The sequence below is a fragment of the Jaculus jaculus genome, chromosome 1 (assembly GCF_020740685.1).
Source record: "Jaculus jaculus isolate mJacJac1 chromosome 1, mJacJac1.mat.Y.cur, whole genome shotgun sequence".
In the NCBI taxonomy this organism is placed as follows: Eukaryota; Metazoa; Chordata; class Mammalia; order Rodentia; family Dipodidae; genus Jaculus; species Jaculus jaculus.
In genome coordinates this window covers 310,958,988-310,985,006 of record NC_059102.1, presented here as the reverse complement: position 1 = coordinate 310,985,006, position 26,019 = coordinate 310,958,988, and the positions used below count along the sequence as shown (strand labels likewise).

The 26,019-nt window shown below is 46.1% G+C and overlaps 1 protein-coding gene across 1 annotated transcript in view; it reads right to left on the bottom strand.

Annotated features, from left to right (window-relative positions):
* Positions 1 to 6,714: 6,714 nt before the first annotated feature.
* Rxrg (retinoid X receptor gamma) overlaps positions 6,715 to 26,019 on the bottom strand; it is a 54,424-nt gene continuing 35,119 nt past the window's right edge. The window contains exons 4-10 of the mRNA XM_004651951.2: positions 25,020 to 25,199; positions 18,503 to 18,663; positions 18,259 to 18,388; positions 16,797 to 16,929; positions 15,324 to 15,415; positions 14,586 to 14,691; positions 6,715 to 7,225 (exon numbers count right to left, since the gene is read on the bottom strand). Coding sequence (XP_004652008.1) covers positions 7,078 to 7,225; positions 14,586 to 14,691; positions 15,324 to 15,415; positions 16,797 to 16,929; positions 18,259 to 18,388; positions 18,503 to 18,663; positions 25,020 to 25,199 — 950 coding nt within the window. The 3' untranslated portion in view covers positions 6,715 to 7,077. The remainder of the gene's footprint in view (positions 7,226 to 14,585; positions 14,692 to 15,323; positions 15,416 to 16,796; positions 16,930 to 18,258; positions 18,389 to 18,502; positions 18,664 to 25,019; positions 25,200 to 26,019) is intronic.

Below are 26,019 nucleotides of genomic sequence, written 5' to 3'. Positions count from 1 at the left end.
ACTTGCACGAGTTCATCCAAACCAAAAGAATAACCGCAGCTCACGGCTTACTTCTCCACTGCCACGTGACGATCCCAGGCCCAGCGTGCCATCTGCAAAGTGAAGTCTGTAGACATACCATTTCTTACTAGTCTTGGTGCCTTTGGCTATTCTTTTTATAAACTCCAGGAAGGCAAAGATCATTTCTTCAGCCACTGCTCCTGAAAAGCAACTTGGCAGACCGGAGACAGCCTGTACGTTCTGCTAACAGCCTGTTCTTCTGGCTGCCGGTTCCAGTGGGAGGCTCCTGGGCTGGCAATGAGGACCACCCTCCTTGCAGTTTGATGCCTTCTGTTGGGAATGAAACCAGAGGTACCAACTGTCCTAACCACCGAATGCCAGTGCTGGGCTAGGCAAACTGCTCAGAGCTGTGCTGAAAACAAAATCGAATCAGACATGATCTCTACTCTCAAGGAGTTTACAAGTAAAGTTAGTACAACTTACAACGGACTCGTTAGCAGAATACTTAACACACAGCATCAGAAGTGTTCAACATGAAGCACAAAGTAACAGCAAAACTACACGGGATGGAGCGACCAGAAATGACGTCACAGGGTGTGGCCCCAGGGCTGGCTTCCAGGCTGAGGACTTAAGGAGTGCTGCTGGCAGAGCTGAGAAGGGAATCTGAGCAAAGATAAAGGCAGCAGGTCGTGTGAGAAACAGCTAAAGTGGTGGGAATGAGTGTGCTGTGGTAGTCTAAGGAATGACGAAACTGAGATTTTTGGTTTTTTGTTTTTATTCCCTAGGGCCTAATCCTGGACAGCCTTGACTGCCTTGCTGAAAGTCCCGGCCTCACCTCAGAGGCAAAGCTGAGTCACCCAGCTGACGCTTTGGACCGATGGGCTCAGGCAGCCCACCAGAGCTCATTTAAGGGTGCAGTGGAAACGAGTGGCCAAGGCAGGGGGGGCTGGTATCCAAAGAAAGCAAAGTCAAGGTGGTGCATGCCTGGGATCCCAGTTTTCACTGCAGGAACTGGCATTGCGAGGCCTCCAAAGCCCATGGAATGCAAATAGGAAAAGACTTTTTTTTTTTTTTCCCAACCACAGCCTTCAAATCAGGTGACCCACCCCTTGTCTATTAACAGCACCTAGAATAATGCTCCAAATAGCTCTTTTTGTCCCTCAAGTGCATAGTCTAATCTGAAGTCAGTGGCCCATCCTATCACTTTTCTTCTGCTCTCTTTCCCCGCCTTTCCCATTTGGGTCTTCCTTTCTGCTTTTGAGGAGGGGTGAGAAGAAGGAGATGCTCGCAGTGCGGTGCTGGCTGTGAACACGTGTCATGAAGCAAGGGCTCGAGAGAAGGGGCCCTTAGGGGCGGGCGCATGGCAGACCATAGCTCCCCGTCTTCTACAGCGAGTGAGGTTAGAACAACCCGCCGCACAGTGACAGGCACGGGGCAGTGCGTGCTGGGCCATTCCTCCTGCTAGCCTGCTCCAGCCTTGGCCGCTCAGATCCTGCCACGGGAGTTCACCCCGTAGCCGTGTACCGCTGGGGACCCTTGTGTTACGATGCCGTTCTCTTCGGCTTGGTACCTTCAGGATATCCGTGTGTGTGTGTGTGTGTGTGTGTGTGTGTGTGTGTAGTGTGCATGCATTGTATACACATGTCCACATGTGTGGGTAGAACGTGTGTGTGCTAGTGTTTGCACACGTGTGTGCATGTGAGTGGAGGTTGACCTTAGATGTCTTCCTCCATTGCTCTCCACCTTACTTATTGAGACAGTGTTTCTCTCTTAAACCCAGAGCTTATTAATTTGGCCAGCCAGCTTACCCAGGACATCCTCTGGCTCTGCCTCTTGAACATTGGGCTTACAGGTGGGCTGCTATGCCCAGCTGGCTTTGTAAAAATATTTTATTTACTTATTTATTTATTTAATTATTTGAGAGAGAGAAAACTAAAAGGAGGAATGCCATGACCTCCACCCCTACAAAGGAACTCCAGACGTATGCATCACCTTGTGCAGCTGGCTTATATGGGTTCTGGGGAATTGAACCTGAGTCCTTAGGCTTCGCAGGCAAGCATCTTAACCACTTATCCATCTCTCCAGTCCCACCATTTTTAAGTCTACCTGACTTTTACATGGATGCTTCCCTCACAAGCATTGCCTGCTGCCTTCGCTATTGTGCTTGGTCTGTGTTCCTGCTGCTGAGTGGGCATCCAGCCAGGGAAGCCAGATCCCAGCCTGCCCATGGCACAGGCACCCACCCCACTCTCACTGAGTGAGTCTGTTGTGCACTCTCATTTGGCTGGGGAAAGGCCCCTTCCCTTCCTAGTCCTCCCGGACTAGAGGGAAAGAGCACAGGGCTCCTCCCTGGGTACTCCGCATTCAGGGCACTCTCCTCTCTCGCCTGCCACAAACGCAGGCTCTAGAAGAGGCAAGAGGCAGATGTCACAGAAGCCCGCCCCTGCCTCCACGAGGGCTGTATGAGGGGACTGACTTGCTCATCTTGAGTGTAGCAGAACTCCTGGCCTCACCTTAGACTGTTGCCAACATGCCGAGGCAATAAGTGAGGCCTGTCTGGTGTTTGGTTCTTCCGGTGATGCTTTGGTAGCAGAGCTACTGAACCTCAGCTCTGTCTTTGCCAAATGCCCCTGGAGAGTTGGAAGGAGAGCTTGCTCCCTAGTGAGATTGCTCAACAAACAAAAAGGCGACATTCACATTTTTTAAAAATTATTTTATTTTACTGGAGAGAGGCAAATAAGAGAGAGAGAGAGAGACAGGGAATGAGCACACCAGTGCCTCTAGCTACTGCAAGCAAACTCCAAATGCATGCACCGTCCTGTGCATCTAGCTCACGTGGGTGATAGGGAATCAAACCTGTGTCTTCTTGCTTCTCAGGCAGGTGCCTTTAACCGCTAAGCCATCTCTCCAGGTGGGCTTTTTTTTTTTTTTTAAAGCAGGAAGTAATATAAAAGTGCAATCAAATATCATTTAGTTGATTCCCCTGAATGAGATGCAAAGGAATGGAGAAGGGCAAGAAATGTCACTACACAAACGAGATCTTTTGAATCGCCTTCACTAATGCATAAAGTACTGCTGTAAGGCCACCCCTTCTGGTCTCCACGCCAGAGCCGAGGAAGGGAAGGAGCGCCAGCTCCACTGCGGGGCGAGCGCTACCAGGAAGAGTGGGGAGGAGAACAGCTAGCCTGAGGGAAGAGACTTCCCATGGAGTCTGGGACCTTCTTTCCACACAAGGAATTCTGGAGAAACTATTTGGGTCCCTAATAACAGACACTGCAGCATGAATTGTGAGCTTGTCATGTATTGGGCATGGTCCTGTGCATTTTTTTTTTTTTTTTTTTTTAGAGATCATCTTGAATTCTCTCCACAAGCCTGTGGAAAAGTACTGATGTTATTCCCATGTTACAAGTAGAAAACCAAGATTTAAGAGGTTAAGTCACTTCTCAGGAGCATTTGGCAATGGGATGGAATTTTATGTATTTATTTTTTAAAATATTTTATTTTTATTTGAGAAACAGAAAGCAGTGAGAGAAAAAGCACACCAGGGCCTCCAGCCGCTGCAAACAAACTCCAGATGTCCGTGCCACCATGCATCTGGCCTTATGTGGGTACCGGGGGCACAAATCTGTACTGTCAGGCTTTGCAAGCCTTTAACCACTGAGCCATCTCTGCAGTCCTGGGATGGCATTGTGGTGGAGGCTGGCTGGTCCCTTGTTTGTAACCAGACCACCTCTGCACTGGCTGAAAGCAGGTCTGTAACCCCACTGTCCCTTCTGCATGCTTGGTCTTCACAGCTCGCTCAAAACTTTCCTGTCACCACCAATGTTAGGAATGTCCACTGGCTTATTTTCATTTCCCTGGTGATGATACAAACCTAATTAAAAGTGTTACACTGAAACTAGAGATGAGAACTTTTGAATTCCCCCTATGGTTCATTGGACAGGCTGTGGCATAGAATGTTCTACTATCTCAGAACACTACGTGTGTGTGTGTGTGTGTGTGTGTGTGTGTGTGTGTGTGTGTGTGTGTGGTGTGTGTGTGTGTGTGTGTGTGTTTATTTAATTTGTGTGTGTGTTGGGGTATGGGCTGTATTGTGTATGTACAATTGCCCATGCCCTATGAACCTAGAGCTGAGATATTTTTTAAAAAAATATTTATTTATTTATTTATGAGAGAGAGTGAGGTAGGCAAATAGCACACCAGGGCCTCCAGCCGCTGCAAACAAACAGACCCATGGCCCACCTTGTGCATCTGACTTATATGGGGGCTGGGGAATCAAACCATGGGTCCTTAGGCTTTGTAGACAAGCACCTTAACTGCTAAGCTGTCTCTCCAGCCCAGAGGTGACATTTTTACAGCAAGCCCCAGCAGCACTTCTGTCTATGTCACCTTCTGGCTTGACATCACAGGCACGTATGGTGACACCTGACTTTTCTGTGCTGGAGAGTTAGCTCTGGGTTTTCTGAAGGGTCAAGCTGCTGGCGGAGAATGAGGTGTCTGCCTCCGTGTGGTCATGTGGGGATTTCTATACAGGTGCATGGATCCCAACTCAACAGCACAGAGCTCTGTGTGTCTACTCTGCAAGCGACCCTGGGCCAGGTTCTAGCAGTACAGAGAAGGAAAGCAGGCCGAACATGGGCAGGGCTCACATTGCATACTCACAGCATGAAGTGCTTACAGCCTCGAGGGCATCGTGAAGTCACGGCACATGGCTGTGTGGATCTGTTAAGCCTTACTCCAGTGGATGGCAGGACAGTGACTCCAAGATGAGAGGCTGTGTAGGCTGGCTGTGGTAGGTAGGTCCTTGCCTTCAAGGAGCTTCTTGTCCAGAACCAAGGAGGCTCCAAGCCCTCTAGATAAAGCAAGAAGACCTAGGCTGGACTTAGTTTCCCTTGTTTCCTAGAAGAGCAGACTGTTCAGGGCTTTGTTAACAGTGGCAAAGAAATCACTGTGGGGCTGGAGAGATGGCTGAGTGGTTAAGGCTTGCTTCTGAAGCCCAAGGACCCATGGTCAATCTCTCTCCAGATCTCATGTAAGCCAGACTCACAAAAGGTGAGGCAAGGGGCTGGAGAGATGGCTTTGTGGTTAAGACGTTTGATTATGAAGCCAAAGGACCTCTGTTTGACTCCAGGATCCACATAAACCAGATGCTCAAGGTGGTGCATGCGTCTGGAGTTTGTTTGCAGTGGCTGGAGGTCATGATGCACCCATCCTCCCCCCCCCCCTCTCTCTCTCTCTCTCTCTCTCTCTCTCTCTGCCTCTTTCTCTCGCTTTCTCAAGTAAATATTTTTTTAAAAGGTGAGGGAAGTGCAAGGTCACTCATGCACACTAGGTGGCACAAGCTTCTGGAGTTTGATGGCGGTGGCTGAGGCCCTGGCTCCATCAATTCTCTCTCTCCCTCCCTCTGTCTTGTCACTCTCACTGTCCCTAAAATAAAAATAAATAAAACAGCATCATGAATAGAAGTGACTGTGAAGCTATTGTTAAAAATTTTTTTAAAAAAACCATGTTGCTCCAGACTTTTCTATAGTTGTTGGCTGACTGCACCGATTGTATTAGTTAGGGTTCTCTAGGTGAACAGAGCAGATAGAATGGATGCAAGAAAGAGAATTTATGAGACTGGCTCTCCTGATATGGGCTGGGCAGTCCACCCATGGCTATTGGCAGGCTGGGGAGCCTGAGAACCCAGAGCCGGCTCATCCATTAGTCCGCATGCCTCAGCAGTCCCAATCTGGCGCCCACATCCTGAAAGCTTCCTGGAGAGCCGCTGGCCTTCAGTCCACGCCGGGAAGCTGGGCTCAGTGTGCACCGAGGAGGGCAGCAGAGGGCTTTGTCCAAAGCCACACTTACATGCAGGTCAAATGTCTCCCATAGCCTCATGTGCTTGTGGTTAAGCCTCAGACTCAGTTTCCAGTCCGTGTCACCTTTGGGAAGTTGAGTCTTGATGGAGGAGGTATGTCACTGGGAGGGGGGCGACATTTGGGATTTTATAATAGCGACTTCCTTGCCTGTGCTGGCAAGCTTACTCTTGCTGCTTCCTCCCAGATGATGCGACCCCAGTTGTCTGTCCTCGCTATGTTTTCTCCACCATGATGAGACTGTCCCTTGTGACTCTAAGCCAAGACACCTTACTTCCATAAACTGCTCTCCAGTCAAGTATTTTGTCCAATTAACAAGAAGGTTTGACCTACAAGTTGTCAAAAGGACTACCCACACTCAAAGAAGATCTTCCCCTCTCAATGAATCCTTCTGGGATACACCCTCACAGCGTGCAATGGCGCACACACACACACACACACACACACACACACACACACACTCCAAGAGGCATGTCTCTTACCCAATTCCTGACCTGATCCAGTTAACAGTAAAAATTAACCATCACATTGACAGAGAAGCAGTTCTTTTGTTACCAACTCCTGGACCATGTACCCTCACCAAAAGAACATCTTTTTGCCTCACACTGAACTGCCCCAATCATAATCTGCTCATTATTTGAGGAGGGAAAGATGAAAAGCAGAAAGCAAAAAAAATCAACCTGACTCTGAAAGACCTCTTCCCATTCACACCAAGGGCTGCCTTGGGGCAAGACAGTTCCCTGAGCTCAGCCCTCGGATATTTGTCCTAGACCACAGCGGAGCATACACCCCAGCCCTCTTGCCTCTCCCCAACATCCAAGAGAACTTCCGAGATGTAAAATAACACACCATGGGCTCCAAGATGTGCCAATAGCATATTTATTATTTTATTTTTTTTAGCTGTTTTCTTTCCATGGCAAGTGAAAAAATAATTTAGACCAAGTGTATGTACAGAGGCTTGGTTACTCTTCCCAAGAACTTCCAGAAAGGCCTCAGTCCTTTAGATAGCAAAGAAGGGTTACCTTTAACGTCTGTACAAAACTCCACCTATAAAAGTCTTACGTGTAGAAAGGTTGTCTTTATTAGAAGCATCACAGTTTGGGGACAGGAAGAGGGTCAGGGTGGAAGGTGGAGGGAAGTGTCCGGGGCAGGGCTTCACACACACCTGTCCCAGGGAGCCCTCCTGGGTGGACAGGTTATGGCTGGGGGGCGGGGGTTCTCAGGTGATCTGCAGCGGGGTCTCCAACATCTCCATGAGGAAAGTGTCGATAGGGGTGTCCCCGATGAGCTTGAAGAAGAAGAGGTGCTCCAGGCACTTCAAGCCGATGGAGCGCAGGGCTGGGAGCCGCAGCAGCAGCTTGGCAAACCTGCAAGGGCGAGTGGCACTGATGAGCAGGAAGGGCACCCGGGAGGTGCCTGCCTAAAGAGGAGGTTTGATTGGTCTCCACAAGCTGCTGAAATGCCCAGAACCGGACACAAAAGAGCTGGGGTGTCTCTAATCCCCAGGAGCATTGGCTAGAGGGTTGGGCACTTTTTGCAAGGCAGAGGTTGACAGGGTCCTATGACCTCTTGACAGTCTTGGAATGGGCATGCTCCAAAGTTGGCTTCAGCCCCTGTCAATCCTGGAATTGTGAGGCTGACTTTGCCCACTTCACCAAGCCTTTCCTGTGAGCCTTAAGGCGAGAGAGGTTGGCTGCAGCACTTAGAATAGGGTGTGAGCTACAGGGTGTGCTGGGCCCAGGCCAGAGCTCCACTAGAACATGCCTGAGGGCCTTCCCTACGCCAGGTAGGACTGCAGGCTCTGGCATGGGGAATGAGCAGGAACTGAGGCACCCTGCACTCTAGAGCCTGCTCTCCAGGCCCGAGCGTATGGATTCGTGTGCGTGGTGCTTTCTGAGCTCCAGCCTCCACACCACGGGAACCAGGCATGGCGGCACACTCCTGCAATCCCAGCTCTCAGGAGGTGGAGGCAGGATTCAAGATCATCCTTAGCTACATAGATGGTTTGAGAACAGTCTGGTCTACACAAGACCTTGCTGCAAATAGAAAAAAGAAGAAGAAAAACTGTACAGATACTCATTTTAGGCAGTGTGACCTGTCTGCTGCCAAATTTTTCTTTTCTTTCTTTCTTTCTCTCTCTTTTTTTTTTTTTTTTTTTGAGCTAGGCTCTCACTCTAGCCCAGGCTGACCTGGAATTCACTATGTAGTCTCAGGGTGGCCTCAAACTCATTGCAATCCTCCTACCTCTGCCTCCCGAGTGCTGTAATAAAAGGTGTGCACCACCACACCCGGGCTTGTTTTCAATTTTTAACCAGTCATTACCAAGCTTCTCTTTAGGGTTGGAAGAAGGGAAGAGAGAAACAGGAGCCAGTCTCCAAGGAGCCTGATCTGTTTGGAGAGACAATGAACATTCGCACACATGAACATGGATTCAAACATACTCATGCACATATGATCCACACATGTGTACACACATTACTCTCTCACCCCTCAGTATTACATACACTCACTCTCACCCCCATATGTGCTTACCCATACATTCTAATACTCTTGCACACACACAAGTACCCACTCAGATACACACAGATGCATGTACAGTCTCTCAGGTACACATATGCATGCTCACAGGCGTACAGTTTCACAAGTGTCTGTGGACACTCTCTCATGTGTCCACACTCTCATTATGCCTACATGCCCACTTGTGTATAATGAGCAGTCCACAAAAGGGAGAGAGAGTGGCATGAAGGTGTTTGTCTCATATCTGTACATTCTTTTAGGTCCCTTGCTTTGAAACATTCCTTACCACGTGATCTCTGCATTTCTCAAGATAATTCCTGGCCAGGGAATCTCACCGCTGTTACCAATGCTGCTAGAAACTCGATTACTCTCTGAGCAGCTTCCAATAAAAAGCACAAAGACCAGAATCGCATTGCTTCATGTGGACCTAAGTCAGAGATTTCTGGTTTAAATTAGACCTTTACTGAGTGTTACACCATTACCTCATGGAAGTTTTGAACTGGAATCTCAGTGTTCCTTGGAAATATGCATATTTCTGTATCGTGCCACGTGACATAGAAAAAATGTAGTAATATAAGAAAAACAAAGGGGCATGATCTGAAAATGCAGGAATCACTTTTTTTTCTGTGCGGAGCAATTAAAGATCCCTGTTGTTGCCAACGCAAACTTCAGAGCTCTTGAGGAGAAAACACCTGAGTGGCACCATCTGCAGCAAAAGGACAGTGACATGAAGAGGGGCCCGGGCTCCCAGAAAGAGCTTCATGTAATTTGGCAAGAGAAGGGGCTTTTCTACAAAGTGCAAAGTGAGATTAACTTGGAAATGTTTTGTAAAGCTGCCAAAGTTTTCCACACACTACATATGCCACAATGCTGTTCTCTTTGCTGTCTTGCTGACTTTAGGATCAGTGCGAAGAGAATAAAGTTTCCCATTGGTAGGTACTTCCATGGCACCTCTCGCGTGCCCATGTACAGTAAGTGGCGTTGGAGGTGCTTGCTGTGAGTGTAAGAGGGGTGCGTGTTAGTTCTGCACCCTGCTAGGTTAAATTTCTGGTTTTCTGAGAACTTGGTCCTTATAAGGTGCACTTTGAAATCATGTCCACAGGGTGGCAGCAAGTCACCACTATGAAATGTGCCCTTGCTTGGCAGTGCCAGGGTCCCCTTTAGTCAGTTTCTGCAAGCCAGAGGTGCCAGCTTCCTGCACACTTGCCCGCTAGGATGAGCCAAGTGACATCCCTGTCGCACTTATTGAACCTCCCACAAACAGCCAGAGCAATCTCCCTCCAGATGTGCTAGGTAGGCCCAAGGGCAAGCAGGGAACAAAGGCCCTTCCACCTTCCCAAGCTTCCAGAAAGTAAGGGCTGCATTTCTCCCCACTGTCTGCAGGTAACCTAGACCTTAACTAGCCTTCTTCCAGGAAAAGGGTTATGCTCCAAAATTTCCTAAAGAGATTTTAGGAACAAACTAGATGTCAACCACAAGGCAATGACTAAACGCCTAAAAATACAGCCACACTGCAAAACACTGCAAAACTATGGAAAATGACAATTGTATATAGCCACATTGCAAAGTATTACAAAATACTGGAAATGACAGTTTTGTGTTTCCATAATTTGATAAAATTCCTGAAATGACAAAAATAGCTACAGAAGGAAAACAATACACCAAATGATACAGTTTCGCATCTGTAAAGGCGTATTTCTAAGGAAACTGGAATAAAATGTTCATAATCAAATTTTATGACACTTTTTAAAAATAAATGTTGTCCTAACAAAGCAATTATTGTTCTTATAATTAGGAGAAAGGGAGAGGTGGGAATTTGCTTTTGATCTAAAAGCAAATGTGTGATGTGCATGTCAGACTGCCTTCTAAATATGTATGTTTATGACTGTAGATTAGCCCTGCTCTTAGCTTTGGTCAGAGAAGCTACTCTTTGCCATGGGAGGCAGTTAATGCAGTTTCAAGTGACTATGAAATTTTTGGCCCTGTGGAATTTCTATATGACCCATTCCAAGGCTAAGGGAACCTCACAGAAGGAAGGGCAAAAAGAATGTAAGAGCCAGAGGAAGGGGAGGCGAGCTGTGGAATGCTGACTTCCAAGCGTGATGGAGTTGTACTCAGGAACTCACAGCAACTGTGGTTACCTGCATAACACCTACGCAAGATTAGGCCTCCCAAAATTTAACTATGGGGGGGGGAAGAGGTCTTCAGGCTCCACCCCTCCCTGAGGATTTACAGATGTTTATAGCTGTTACAAGGGGAGGACTCTCGAGGCTCCACCCATCCCTGAAGATCCATAGACAATTAATGGTTGCTGAAGGAGACAAACATTTTCTTCAGTGGTGTAGCCATGGGTAAGTTGCCTGTGCTCCTGTGAACACAATTACCCATTCTATTTTTCAGAGAGTAAACCCAATTAAATTTATTATTGTGAGAGAGATATAAAAAAGAGAGAGAGAGAGAGAGAGACTCCATGCACAAGAATTAAGTCCAAATGGATTAAAGACCTTAACATCAGACTGGAAACTCTGAAACTGGTAGAGGAAAATGTAGGGGAAACCCTTCAACATATTGATCTTGGCAAAGACTTTCTGAATACAATCCCAATTGCTCAGGCAATAAAACCACAGATTAATCACTGGGACCTCATGAAATTACAAAGATTTTGTACTGCAAAGGACACAGTGAAAAAGCAAAGAGGCAACCTACAGAATGGGAAAAAATCTTCTCCAGCTATATATCTGATAGAGGATTAATATCTAGGATATACAAAGAACTCAAAAAGTTAACTAATAAGGAATCAAACAAGCCAATCAAAAAATGGGCTATGGAGCTAAATAGAGAGTTCTCAAAGAAAGAAATACGAATGGCATATAAGCATCTAAAAAGATGTTCTACATAACTAGTCATCAGGGAAATGCAGATTGAAACTACATTGAGATTCCATCTCACTCCTGTCAGATTGGCAACCATCATGAAAACAAATGATCATAAATGCTGGCGGGGATGTGGAAAAAGAGGAACGCTTCTACACTGCTGGTGGGAATGCAATCTGGTCCAGCCATTGTGGAAATCATTGTGGAGGTTCCTAAAACAGCTAAAGATTGATCTACCATATGACCCAGCTATAGCACTCCTAGGTATATACCCTAAGGACTCATCTCATTTCCTTAGAAGTACGTGCTCAACCATGATTATTGCTGCTCAATTTATAATAGCTAGGAAATGGAACCAGCCTAGATGTCCCTCAGCTGATGAGTAGATAATGAAGATGTGGCACATTTATACAATGGAGTTCTACTCAGTGGTAAAGAAAAATGAAGTTATGAAGTTTGCAGAAAAATGGATGGATCTGGAAAGGATTATACTAAGTGAGGTAACCCAGGCCCAGAAAGCCAAGCACCACATGTTCTCCCTCTTATGTGGATCCTAGCTACAGATGATTGGGCTTCTGCATGAGGAGGAAAAACCTCAGTAGTAGAGGCCAGTAAGTTAAAAAGGAGATATAAAGGGAAGAGAAAGGAAGGGAGGAGGGTACTTAATAGGTTGGTATTGTATATATGTAAGTACAATGATTGAGATGGGGAGGTAATATGATGAAGAATGGAATTTCAAAGGGGAAAGTGTGTGTGGGGGGGAGGTATTACCATGGGATATTTTTTATAATTATGGAAAATGTTAATAAAAATTGTGAAAATAAAAATAAATAAATAAATAATAAACAGAAAAAAGAGAAAAAAATTACTTTTCAAGACTGACAAAGAAATATGAAAATAAAAGTTCTCAAACAAAAGAAATCATTCTTAAAAAGAGAAAGAGAGAGAACCCAGGACCAATTACCAATCCCAGGGAAAGGACCACAATGGTAGCATTCAGCATGTGGGACAGAAACATGCATAATCTAATGATACCTTAGGGCCAGAAGATTTATATAAAAATACCCAATCAGGGCTGGAGAGATGGCTGAGCATTTAAAGGCATTTGCTTGCAAGATCTGTCAGCCAAGGTTTGATAACCCAGTATGTATACATATAGCCAGATACACAAAGTGGCACATGTGGCTGGAGTTTATTTGCAGTGACAGGAGGCCCTGGTGTGCCTATTCTCTTTCTCTCCCTTTCTCTTGTAAATAAATAAAATGTTTTTAAACAAAATAAAAACTATAAACAACTGAGTTAACATTTCCAGTTAACAAGTTCACTCAGAACTTATACCTGCCAGGTATGACAATGCTGCCAGCCAGGTCCCTCTCAAGCTTTCCAGGGCAGAGTTCTTGCAGTGTCTTCTATGTTAGCTGAAGGGCAGGATGTCAGGCGGTCACCAACATCCATTGGCTCCTCCCTTGACCTTCAGCATTGATAACCCCTGTCTCCTGTGAGCTGGCTGGGCTATGGGACCAAGCTTCATCAATGGAAATGAGTGAAAGGGAAGGGGCTTCTCAAGGACTAGCTCTCCCTCCCATAGCTCCTCTCTGCTCCTCTGCCCTTGTTCCTTTCTGTCAGTTGGAGGCCACAATGCGACTCTGGGGCAAGGTGAAGCCACAAGAAGCCAGGAGCCTGGGTCCTTAGATGATTACTTATTAATCGCCCAGAAGGGCCAAAACCCACCCACCTGGTTGCTCACTGTCTTCAAGAAAATCTACAGGCCAGCCTCTTCTAGACAGTTGGTAGATGTTGGCCTATGATGCAGGATGAAGAGGTGAATGGGAATTAGACTTCACCAAGGAAGAAAAATCACTAGTGAGAATGGGAAGGGTGGAACCTTAATCCTAAAGATGAAACTGATACATTTTAGGCAGTCTTTGCAGATTCCTTATTTTCTGTGAGATTTGAGGAGGACGTTTTCCCATTTTTGCTTTTCATTTGCAGGAAAGGAAAACTCTGTTTATTGTACTTCGGAGGAAATGTCTGAGATTTCTTTCAATGGCTGAGGAATAGTTTTAGTGCTAGATGGTTGAGTGAGGCCACACAGGTGGACCTTGGAGACTATGTCGTTTGTCTCCAAAATCCCGTCTTTCCTACTGCATGTGGGCTCCCATGCGGCAGACCCCAAGAGTAACACACTCGCTCAGCATCTCACCTCCACCAGGGTCCAATTTTATGATCTTCAGCAAGCAACTCCACTTTTCTGAGCCTCTGTTGCTTGTTGGAATTGATATCATAATTCTCACTTCAATACATTCATTTGCCTGTTCATCCAACATGCAGGGATGTATGAACTAGTCCCCATCCATTATCTGTATAGGTTACATCCCAAGACCCCTTATGCATACTTAAAATGGAGGATACTACCAACCCTTACTTCTCTTCTATCATCTATCTATCAATCTATTTATCATCTTTTCATATTTCCTTTTAAAAGATATTTTAAACTTTTGTTCATTTTTTATTTATTTGAGAGTGATAGAGAGAGACTCAGATAGAGATAGAGAGAGAGAGAGAGAGAATGGGCACGCCAGGGCTTCCAGCCACTGCAAAAGAAATCCAGATGCGTGCGCCCCTTGTGCATCTGGCTAACGTGGGACCTGGAGAATCAAGCCTCGAACCGGGGTCCTTAGGCTTCACAGGCAAGTGCTTAACCGCTAAGCCATCTCTCCGGCCCTTAAAGGATATTTTAAAACATCTTTATTTATTTTATTTATTGGCAAGCAGAGAGGAGGGGGGGAATGGGCATGCCAAAGCCTCTAACCACTGCAAACGAACTCCAAATACAAGTGCCACTCTGTGCATCTGGTTTTACGTGGGTACTGAGGAATCAAGCAAGCATCTTAACTGCTGAGCCATCTCTCCAGTTCTCTTTTCCTATTTCTATGTACTGATGATAAAGCTAATTAATCTAATAATAGTCATAATAAATTCAGCTCAAAAAATGAACAAACAATAAAAACATAGCACAGCCATTATAAGAATATATTATAATAAGTTATTTAAAATTCAGGAATTGTTTGTTTCAGGAATTTTCCACTTAAGGTTTTCAGACAGTGGTTATAGCCATCAATAACTGAAGTAGCAAAAAGTGAGTGCACAGATTGAGGGGTACCTGTACTCTGTCAATCATTGCTTCAAATTCTGATGCAGGAGGAATGAATGATGAACAAGACAGGCGAGACAAAAGCTCTGCTCCTAGGATAAGCTGAGCAGCACTGCAGGTGCTCAGCAGATGGGAAGTGGGCGTGGTTACACTGTTGCGACCATTCGTTCAGCCCTCTCTCACCTGCCTGGTTGTTCTGGATACTTCTGTTTCGTGTAGGCCTCCAGCGTGGCATAAACCTTCTCACGCAGAGTCTCCACCTCTGAGGGGTTGGACAGACCCTTGGCATCTGCAGAGGTTATGGATTTGACCTTGGGTTAGTACCTCAGCAAGATACTTTCCCCTCCCCCAGGGCACGCCCCCATCATGCTGGTCACGAGAGTCATGTGACTAGAAGCGGTGGTTAACTAAGCAAAGCTGGTCCTCTGTGTCCAGTGAGAGTCCTTTCCATGTCTAATCTGCCAAATGAACACTTGGTTTTAATGTTTAATCTGTTAATTGTCAAATGTACCTTCTACTGACTTTTATTTTATGCAGGCCATTGTAGAAATACAATTTTCACCTGGGTGTGGTGGCCCAGCACTAAGCAGGCAGAGGTAGGAAGATTGTCTCCCTGAGACCACGCAGTGAATTCCAGGCCAGCCTGGGCTAAAGTGAGACCCTACCTTGAGAAAACCAAAAAGAAAGAAAGGAAGGAAGGGAGGAAGACAAGGTTCACATACTTACTGAGTGCCTCCTATGTACTGAGCATGCACTGAGTGATGAAATGGGGGGCAAAGACTAAATCCACACATGCATCAGAACCCAACCCCCAGTTCAGAGGTGAAGCCTCCTCATCATGCATGGTTTGCCAGTCTGAAGGCCTGCGGTGGCACGTGGTGAGGCATGCACGTGCGGTCACTGGGATTACGCGGCAATCACCTGGGTTAAACAGCACGATGGCTCGCAGGCATCCCAGCTCTGACTTATCCATCTGCATGTCTTTCATTTTGGAAACCAGCTCAGTGAGAACTCTGTTCACAGGAAACAAGGGTAGGGAAGGAGAAAACCATGAGCTCCAGGCCAAGGACCAACAAAAATGAATTCTCCTCATACTCTTTGTGGACCCACCCATGTTCTGAAAAGGTGCTCCAGGCATTAGAGTTACAGAGGTGGATCCATTGTGGTGCCTCGTCTCAAGAAGCTTACAGTTTAATCGAAGAAGCAGGTATGGAAACAAGAAGCTGCATGGCAAAGCCCAGTGAAATTGTTGCCATGGGCAAAGTTCAAAAGCTCAGCCAAGGAAAGATGGCTTAGCGGTTAAGCGCTTGCCTGTGAAGCCTAAGGACCCTGGTTTGAGGCTCGATTCCCCAGGACCCACGTTAGCCAGATGCACAAGGGGGCGCATGAATCTGGAGTTCGTTTGCAGTGGCTGGAGGCCCTGGCGCGCCCATTCTCTCTCTCTCTCTGCCTCTCTCTCTCTCTCTCTCTCTCTTTCTTTCTGTCACTTTCAAATAAATAAATAATAAAAAAATAAACCAAAAGCTCAGCCAAGAGGAAGCCCTTGATCTGCACAGAGACTCTTTTTCCATTTTATCTTTGTCTTCCCCAGCCCTCCACCCTTTCACCCCCAAGCCACCAATCTGCTTATTTCCTTTAGTGCCATTTAAGGAAACAAATGTCTCTATCATGGTGTGACCATCTGGCCAACCTGAGTCTATTGCTTTTATAGACCTCCCCACAACAGTCTGCAGGGTCCAGCATAAAACGCTGCCTCTTCAGGCTTCCTGAATATGTATTCTGGACCATTTCTCTATCCCTGGTCTCAGGATAAGCAGTTCACCCCTACATCCCAGCGTCCTAACTGATGCCAGTGATACAGCCTTTTGTTTAGAAACCCACATGTTCTTCCCATCCACCCAGCAGTGACACTGGCCTCAAATGCCCTCCATTCTACTGTGATCACATATACTCAACTCTCTCTCCCCCTCCCCTCCTCTCTCTGTCTCTCTCTGTCTCTGTCTCTCTCTCTCTCTCTCTCTCTCTCTCTGTGTGTGTGTGTGTGTGTGTGTGTGTGTGTGTGTCTGTCTGTCTGTCTGTCTTTGTCTCGCTCCAGATTTATAATTTCACATGTGTGACTGTTTCTAGAAGTTGGCCATGATGTCTCACACCCATAATCCTAGAACTAGGAGGCTGAAATAGAAGCATTACTGCAAATTCAAGGCCAATCTAGGTTAGAGAGTGAATGAATCTTGTCTTAAAACAGCAAAAATAGTCTGCAGATAGTTATATGCAGGTTTGGGCTGCCAGTTCTATATCCAGTACTGCGCACAGGTAGACCCCCGTGAATGTGTGTAAGCAGACGTGTGCACGTATGTATACATTCGCAAATGCTGGAGGCAGAAGGCATCACACCTGTCAAAGATGGAACCAACGCCAGCGCTGTGAGCGCTGCTCCGGTGAACATGGAGGCCCGTGGCCAGCAGGATGCCATCCTGGACGGAAACCGAGCGGTGGGAGAAGGAGGCAATCAGCAATTCATTCCAGCCTGTGAGCATAAGGAGGAGGCCTTGTGGGAAACCCACCATGTTCCCGCACCCTCCATAGCCACCCAATGCATGCATTATGAACCCGTGCAATGAAAGCAGTGGGAAACCTTGGGAGGTCAAGACCTGGCTCAAGGTGACACAGCAATTAGTGACAAAACAAAGGAGATGATGGGAGTCTCCTGACTTTATGGCCTTACACACACAAACACACAGTCCAGAGTAACAGCTAAAGGACAAGGATTCTTTTTCTTTTCATCAGTTATCAACTATGGATTGAACCTTTACCAGATAACAGTCACTATGTCACCTGCCATGGGGTATAACATGAATGTGCCTTATAGTCTCTGGCCCTAGGACCTGACAAACCAGTTTTATTTTCTTTGGCATGATCTAGTGACACCAGCACCGAATGTAGCTCTCAGCAGACACTGAGTGACCGCTCATTATCTAACAAGAATGAGTGAGTAGTCTGGCTCCCAATGCTTAGCCAATCTTCCCTGATGAAATTTCCCTGATGGCTCTGTGACAAAGAGGAGATGTGGCAGATGTCAACAGACTGCACAATATCCCAGAAATGGGAGGCAAGAGAGAATGTAGCACACAGAATCTTAAAATAGGGAGAGACCTTGGAATCCATCTAGTCTAAAGCCAGGCAGAAATCACTAGCTATCTTATCTCACCCAGGAAGGGAAATATCTGTTGGCCAAGTTCATAACAATAGCGAGACACTGCTTCAAATTAGACTCAGTAAAAATGATTTAGGAGTCACTGAAATTAAATGCAAATTATAGAACCATGGCGTAATTGGCAGGGAAAAGGAGTACCACTCCTCCATGAACAATGTTTCACTTGAAGAATTAAAGTTGTTTTTTTTCTTCTTGAGCAGGAGGAAGAATCATTCAAGTTAAGCATCTATAAGTAAGGGGCTGCAGAGATGGCTTAGTGGTCAAGGCACTTGCCTATGAGGCCTAAGGACTCAGGTTTAAATCCCCAGAACCCATGTAAGTCAGATGCATAAGGTGGTACATGTGTCTGGAGTTCATATGCAGTGGCTGCAGGTCCTGGTATGCCCATTCTCTCTCTCTCTCGTCCCCATCTGCCTCTTTTTCTCTCTCTCTCTCAAATATATATATATATGTATATGTAAAAAAGAGTCTACAAATAAAGTGAAACTGAATCACCATGGTAAGGCTGGTTTCATTGTCCACATGCCATACAGTCCAGATAAGTTACAACACCTTGAGAACACTTATCGCAGGATCCCAAGGGTAATTTCAAAATTGCAACCCTGAAGATTATTCACAGAAACAAGAATCTCAAAGTCTTACCTGCCCGGAGCAGAATGACCTGGTCCTCCAAGGCGAGGTCTGAGAAGTGGGGAATGCGTTTGGCCCATTCAACGAGGGTGAACAGTTGCTTGTCAGCAGCATGGCATATGTTGGTAACAGGGTCATTTGTCTGAAAAAGGAACAAATTTTTGCGGGAGATAGATCCTGGGACTCTAATATACCCCTACACATGCCCACCACCACCCAAGAAATGGATGCTGGATAGTGATCCAAGACCACGTACCGAGTTTTCCATGTTCATGTCACCATAGGACTCTGTCTTTGGTTCAACAGCAAGCTCAGCTTCTAGAATCCTCTCCACAGGCATATCTTCGTGGCCACTACTGGCACACTCTGCCTCACTCTCTGCTCGCTCTCGGCTCCTCTGCCTTTCTTCTTGCACAGCTGATATAGAGTAGAACCAACAGAGATAAGGCCCAGGACAAGTGTAGGACAGTTGCCTATGTAAGCTTCAGTTTTCTCATGTCAAATGAGACTCATCGTGGTACTAACCTAGGGACACTATAATGTTGACAAGAAGAAATGAGGAAAGCCAAGCTATTCACTTACGTTTGCACAGAGAAGTAGGTTTCTTTGGTCCATATTGTTCCCAATATATCATAGAGCCCATACTAAGCTTGCTTCTTAAGTCTTTTTTTTGTTTGTTTGTTTGTTTGTTTGTTTTGAGGTAGGGTCTCCTTACTGTAGCTCAGGCTGACCTGGAATTCACTGTGTAGTCTCAGGGTAGCCTCGAACTCATGACAATCCTCCTACTTCTGCCTGGAGTGCTGGGATCAAAAGTGTGCTCCACCATGCCCAGCTGCTTCCTAAGTTTTAATAAGCACCAGTTACACGCTGTCACTGATGGAGACACCACCTCTTTGCTGTCCCTGCTGGGTGCCTCCACCTGCCTCTACGTGCTGCCTCTGGGAAGCCATGAGCATGCAATGGTTAAGGCAAGCCCATTACTGTGAAAATCTCCCCCTGTCAGATTCTATGCATCAGCCCTGGCATTCACGTCCCATTAGGTCGGCCCCTTGTGCACCCGGGTGAACACAAGCACCTGATTTGACTTGTCAGAGATGATCTTCAGGGAGCCGGCTGTGGGGATTCAGTAAGTGAAGGGGTGGAGGGATGTCACCTAGATGACATTTCGGAAGGAGAGGCTGATTTCCAGGGTGGGGGAGGGCACAGAGGCAAAAGTGGGGGCCAGAAGTCCCTTAGGTTTCCCCAAACTTGGAGTTTTCCCCAAGGTTCACCTCTCAGAACGCTTGGGTCTGTTCATCAGGAAGCAAGGCCGACCCTGCACCCCAGCCTCCCCCAGCAGGAGAATTCCTTATGGGTTTCTACCAACAGGGCTGTGCCTTCCTGCTTATTCCCAATAGGCGCGAGCTCAGCTTTGCATGCTAAGAGGCAGGCAAACTCCAGTTCAAGTGAAGGGTCTTCACTACTGACTTCTACTTCTGCTTCTCTCCCTTCCTACCCTCAGCCACTTGCCAAAGAGCCCTAATCTCTGAGGACAAGGACCACAGAGGCTTCTTGATAGCCCATCCTCTGACTGATACTGACTTCTCAAGGTCAAGCAGAGAAAGGTAGAACTGAAAAACTTCACCAGTGGCTGAGGAGACGGCTCAGCAGGTAGAAACCCTTGCCAAGCAAGCATGAGGGCCTGAGAGGAAGTGAGAGGACGTGAGTTCAATCCTTAGCACCCATGTAAACCAAAACAAAACCTGAGTGGGGTCGTGCACATCTGAAACTGTAGTCCTACGGGAATTGGAGACTGGCTTATGGAAATGACAGTTCTAGGTTCACAGAGAGAGACTCAGCCTCAGGTAATATGGGGATGAGGGATAAACAAAGGACACTGAGTGTTCTCGGGCCTCCACATGTACATGCATGGCATGTACATCTGCACATATATATACATACAGCACACATACTACACATGCATATGTGCACAAAACAACACCCATGCCCTCCAGAGCCTCCAGATGGCAATGGTACTGTGTAAGTGAGCGAAATATAAGGAGCAGAGGAAGGGAGGAGAAAAGAAAGGGACGAGGTAGGAAAGCAGGGGAGTGAGAAGAAGAAGAAACGGAATGGAGAAAAGAGAGAAAAGTTGGTACCATGAAGTCAAAGAAATCTTTTTCAGAATGTAGCTCTCCCCGTGACTTGTTGGACAACTTTGGATGTAGGACTTAGCTTTGGTTTCCATGTCCATAATGCTGAAACCATAGGAACCGACTGAAGTAGCTATGGAGATTAATGAAATAATTGTAAAAAGTTTAATTGAATATTTCTTTTATCTTTCCCACTTTTCTCCCTACCTTCTGGGCTTGGCTTTCTCTGGCTGGCTCTTCCCCTCTCTATTTGTTTTCCTTCCACTCTTTCTTTGCCATCCTCCCCTTCTGTCTGTCTGTCCACACTGGCAGTCATCATTCAGTGACAACCTATGGGAACTCTAGTATGTATTTTTCTCACAGTTGGATTTTTTTTGGGGGGGGGAAGGGCTAAAGTTGAATGTTCTCATACTAATTCTTGAAGGCAAGTGGGCTTCTATTTGTCTTGATTAAAAAAAAAAAAAAAAAACTAGGTAAGAAAACCAAGATCCTTTTGTGATCCTCATCAATTTCTTCCCCCAACTTGCCACTCTCGAGGAAAATAACCTTCATGCTTCAAAGAAAATAACCTGGGCTTCAGGGAGTTCAATTTGGATTCCGAATTTGCCATTAGCTGAGTGAACACTTGCTGCTCGCCTCCACACTTGCGCTAGAAATCGGCACCTACTGAAAGCTCCTCCGTGTAGCAGAGCTTCTCAGCTACCAACACAAGACACGGCAGTATGCCCAGGACATGGCTGACCCAAACAGCACTACGCTCCACGTTGAGGGTTTCACTCATCCCTGTAGGAAAGATTTATTGTATGTTCTCAGGTTCCATAGTGGCCAATATTCATGTTTACTACTGTGTATTAATTAGTATATTTTATTTAATTCCTCCAATAACCCTTTGGGGGTTCTATGAGCCAATCAAGAGCTAGGAAGTAGTGGAAACAGCATAGGGACCAAGCCGGATGCCCCTGGATATTATACCTAAACCTTCCACACCGCCTCCAGAGCACTTAGGATAGTTACAGTAATGACACCAGTGATCACACAGCAGTGCTGCTACAGGTATCTCAAAGGTAACCCACCACTCTCCACTCTTGAAACCATATGTATGTGAACAAAAGTCATGGAGTTAGAGTCTCAGAATGCTTGAGCTAGCCTGGGGAGTCAGAGTGCCCGGTCCTACATCACCTCTGTCATTCACTTGTGGTGTACATCTGGGCAGGTCCAAGCCTCTTTGAACCCTGTTTTCTCTTTCAGTAGATGGATGCATTCCATCAGAGAAGAGCAAATGTCCACTCTAGACGTCCAAGAAAATCCTGGTGACGGTCTTGTCAATTCCAAGCCCATCCCAATTCCATCTCTATCTGTAAGTTCCATAATCTCTATTGGTTATATAATTCTAGCATTTTACTATTTTTGTTCTCAGAAAGGTATCCAAAGTAAGGCCTCTGACTCCCCATTTCTGTAAATAAAGCTAGAAGGGAGAGCAGTGAAGGAAAGCTTACCCAGTGATCTTTTGTTTGCTTTTTAAAAAAACTTTTATTCTTGCTTGTTTTATTTTATTTTTTTACTTTAGAGAGACAGAGACTTGGCCTCAGCCACTGCAATTGCTTGTATCACCTAGTGGGCATGTGGGACCTTGAACTTGTCTCATCTTTGTGGATCTGGCTTAAATGGGATCTGGAGAGTTGAACATGGGTCCTTAGGCTTCACAGACAAGCGCCTTAACCGCTGAGCCATCTCTCTAGCCCTATTTTTGCTTTTTTAAGGTAGTGTCTTTCTCTAGCCCAGGCTGACCTGGAATTCACTATGTAGTCTCAGACTGGCCTTGAATTCACATTGATGCTCCTTCCTCTGCCTGGGATTAAAGGTGTATGCCACCATGCCCAGCTCCAGTGGGCTTTAGAACACAGCCCACCCTTGGATGAGATTAGAAACTGACTCGCTTCTTGGCTGTTGTTTGTCAGGCAGAGGGTATCTACTCCTGTGGAAACTTCTAAGACCTCCTGCCCCCTCCCGTTTTCACTATTCAGCATTTCATCGCTTTTGTTTCTCCACATTCTTTTAAAACGTGGTCCCGCAAAACCTGGATGCAGACAAAACATTAGGTTTAAGTGCCCAGTCTCTTACAGCCCACATGTCCTGATCCAATTTATTTTCTCTTAAAATGAGAATCACACTGCCCACCAGTTGAGTTACACTGACCCTAATTGAGCTAAAGGATTATTCAGGGTAAGATTAGATGGATTAAGCTAAATGAAGACAATGTACAAATGGTAATTTCTCCCAGTGAGGCCATTCACCTTCTTTTAATCTGGTACTTTGTGCTTAATGAAAGCTGGTACTTTAGTGTATCATCAGAAAACTTGTCTGTTCTAGGACAAAACAACAAACAAGAAAATCTGCATCCATTATGTTCTGGCTGACAGGGGCGGCGGGGCCGGGGGGGGGGGGACACGTTTGTGATCACTAACTTCATACTTTGCCAATCACAGCGGGAAGTGACAAGGAGTGTCAACTCCATTGTGATGAAAGAAGAGTCCCCACCAAAAGACGTTTCCTGTCCTATGCTCAGTCTGTAAGCCCTCCAGTTCCTGCTGCAGCCATGGTAAGCACAGCATACACACAAAATAATCACTCAGCTAACAGTGGACACGTAGTTTGATTTCAATCTACATTTTTAAACCTTCAGAGTTCAAGAGTTCGCTTGAAAACATTCATCCAACAATTTGTCACATGCCTATAAGGCTCTAGTTACTGGAGACACAACAGTAAAGAAAAACAGGCAGACAGAAAAACTGTCCTGTTCTGCTGATGTCTTCATAGAGCCTGACAGTTGACAAAATAAATGTGTTAGACAAGAATGAATGCTGCTGGAAACAGACAAAGAAGTGTTGGGGTAACTGATGTGGTTTTGGACAGCCCAGTCCAGACCAGGTTTTGCCTAGGTGATAGGAGAGATGAAATCAGCCATGTAGATACATGGAAAGAGAATGGTCCAGTCAGCCAGGGTAGCAAGCCACCCCGAGTCTAAGGCGGGAGCATCCCTCTAAGTGTGAGGACCAGCAAAGAGACCAAAAGGCTGAAACCACAAGAAGACAGACATCTGGACCATATGTAGCCGTGAAGCTATAGCAAGGATTTAGACTTTTTTTTTTCTTCTCAGAGAGATGGGCATGTTTTAGAGGACTTTAATGTAAAAATGGCTTGACTTGACCACCTTGTTCACTCTGGTTGCACTCCAAGAGAAGCCACAGAAAGTGGGAGTAGGAAGACAGCTTGGAATGCTCTTTGGCATTCTGGCCTTTTCCTCATCTGTGGGCTGCAGTAGGTTAGGAAGGCCGCCCCTTTCCGCTCACATTTCCTTGTTGGTGGTATTCCTCTGAGAAAGGGCTCAGCGACTACACTGCATCCTTTCACCCATGTCCTCATGGGAGGCTCCTTGAGCAGGAGGCGTCCAGTGAACTCACTCAACACAATGTTCCTACCTCTAGAGGCAGAATTTCCTGACGCTGAAATCCACTGAGATTCCCCACTAACACCAGATACCTGCCCAAACCCTCTAGTTAATTAACTGCCCATTTCAATTTACTTCTGTTGCTTAGTGGAATGGTATTTTGATCTTTCTAGGGAACAAAAAAGCACTTTTTGACTTCTTTATTTCTGACCCTAGGAGATCCACTCACACTATAAATTGGAAGATGGAGCCTATTAACTGCACGACCACGGTCTCTGGGAATGAGCAGGCTAGTCTGTCGGACCTGCAAGAGCCAATAATCCTCAAAGACCATGAAATACACCAGCACACATGGCTTCAGAGCAGACAACAGTTATACCCAGAGAGCAAAATCAAACCTGCGGTTTCCCCCCAGGTGAGACCTAGGATTAGAGAGAAGAAATCAGCTCGACCCTGAAAGTCAGTCTGAGGTTCCCGTGGTGGAGCAGAGCACAGCTTGGAGTCTTGCTTCCTAGCTACTAGAGGAACATGGGGAGAGAGTCTTGTGTGTGGACCACTCTCTGGGCTCCTGAAGAAGATGGCTAAATGAGGAGGGCTATCTTGCACCCTCTGTGCTCTGGAGGGACACCTTTCCTTCAGAAATCATGGTGCCCAAGCCCATCCTCACGCCCTCTTCAACCCTCTCCCTCCCACAGTGTCCAGTGGACAAGGGCTCTTGCCATGCTCCTGTCTCCATGGGTCTTCATGGTTTGTTGTCGTTTTGGTTTTTCAAGGTAGGGTCTTGCTGTAGCCCCGGCTGGCCTGGAATTCACTCTGTGGTCTCAGGCTGGCCTCAAACTCACAGTGATCCTCTTACCTCTGCCTACCAAGTACTGGGAGTAAAGGTGTTCATCACCATGCTTGGCTCATTTAAAAAAAATAATGTGTGTGTGCATGTGTTTGTGTAAGACAGAGAGACAGAGACAAAGGGGGAGAGAGAGAGAGAATGGACATACCAGGTCCTCCTGACACTGCAAGTGAAATCTAGACACATGAGTTACTTTGTGCATCTGCCCTTACAGGGGGGCTGGGGAATCAAACCCATGCCATCAGTCTTTGCAAGTGCTGAGCCATCTCTCTGTCCAGCCCTTCCATGGTGCTTTAGACACAAAAAATGCTCTCCCAGGAGTGGAGCAGAGCAGCTGGGTGCTCACCTTCCCTCTTCATGCCCATGACCAGGCACTTCTGATAGCGACAGTACTGGCAGCGGTTGCGCTGGCGCTTGTCGATGAGGCAGTCCTTATTGTCCCGACACGTGTAGATGAGGTCTTTCCTTATGGTTCTCTTGAAGAACCCTTTGCAGCCTTCACAGCTGTAGACACCATAATGCTTTCCTGGATAGAAGAAGAGAACATTGCAGAAGTTGTCCTTGTGTTTATTTGGATCTTTCCTTTTAAAGAAGCCCTTGGCTCTTTCCCAGGGAAATGGGCACATGCCCTGGCACTGCTCAGAGCACTGATAACAACCCCCAGAGGATGTGAGCTACATCACAGAGTCCAGCACCTCTCCCTGTGTCTTTCCTCCGTCTCCAACTTCAAGTAGCATGACAAGGACATTCCTCACCTAAGATTTTCTTTACATTTATTTGATCAAGGCAAGTCTTTCTTGGATTTGGTTAAACAAATATCCCATCTCAGCTCAAGATCTCAGTGTCCATAGTAAATAAAATGCTGTTTACCTGCCATATATTACCTACCAAGAAAAGATCCTTCTGTTTCTCAAAAATCGAGGCCAATGGACCTATCATTTAAAATTGTCATCTTGGGCTGGAGAGATAGCTTAGTGGTTATGGCACTTGCCTGTGAAACCGAAGGACCCAGGTTCCATTCCCCAGTACTCATGTAAACCAGATGCGCAAGGTGGCACATGCATCTGGAGTTTGTTTGCAGTGGCTAGAGGCCCTGGTGTGCCCATTCCTCTCTCTCTCTCTTTCACTCTCTCAAATAAATAAATGATAAATACATGAAATTTTTTTAAATTATCATTTTTACCATAAATTATGAACAAAGTTAAGAATTTTTAAGTGATATTGCCCATTGGTGAAATAAACTAGTAAATGGTCATCATCGCACAATATGATACTCTGTCTTGAGATATGTCATAAACTTCTAAAAGGTGGTGATTTGGCTTATAAAATAAATGTCTGTGAGTTTC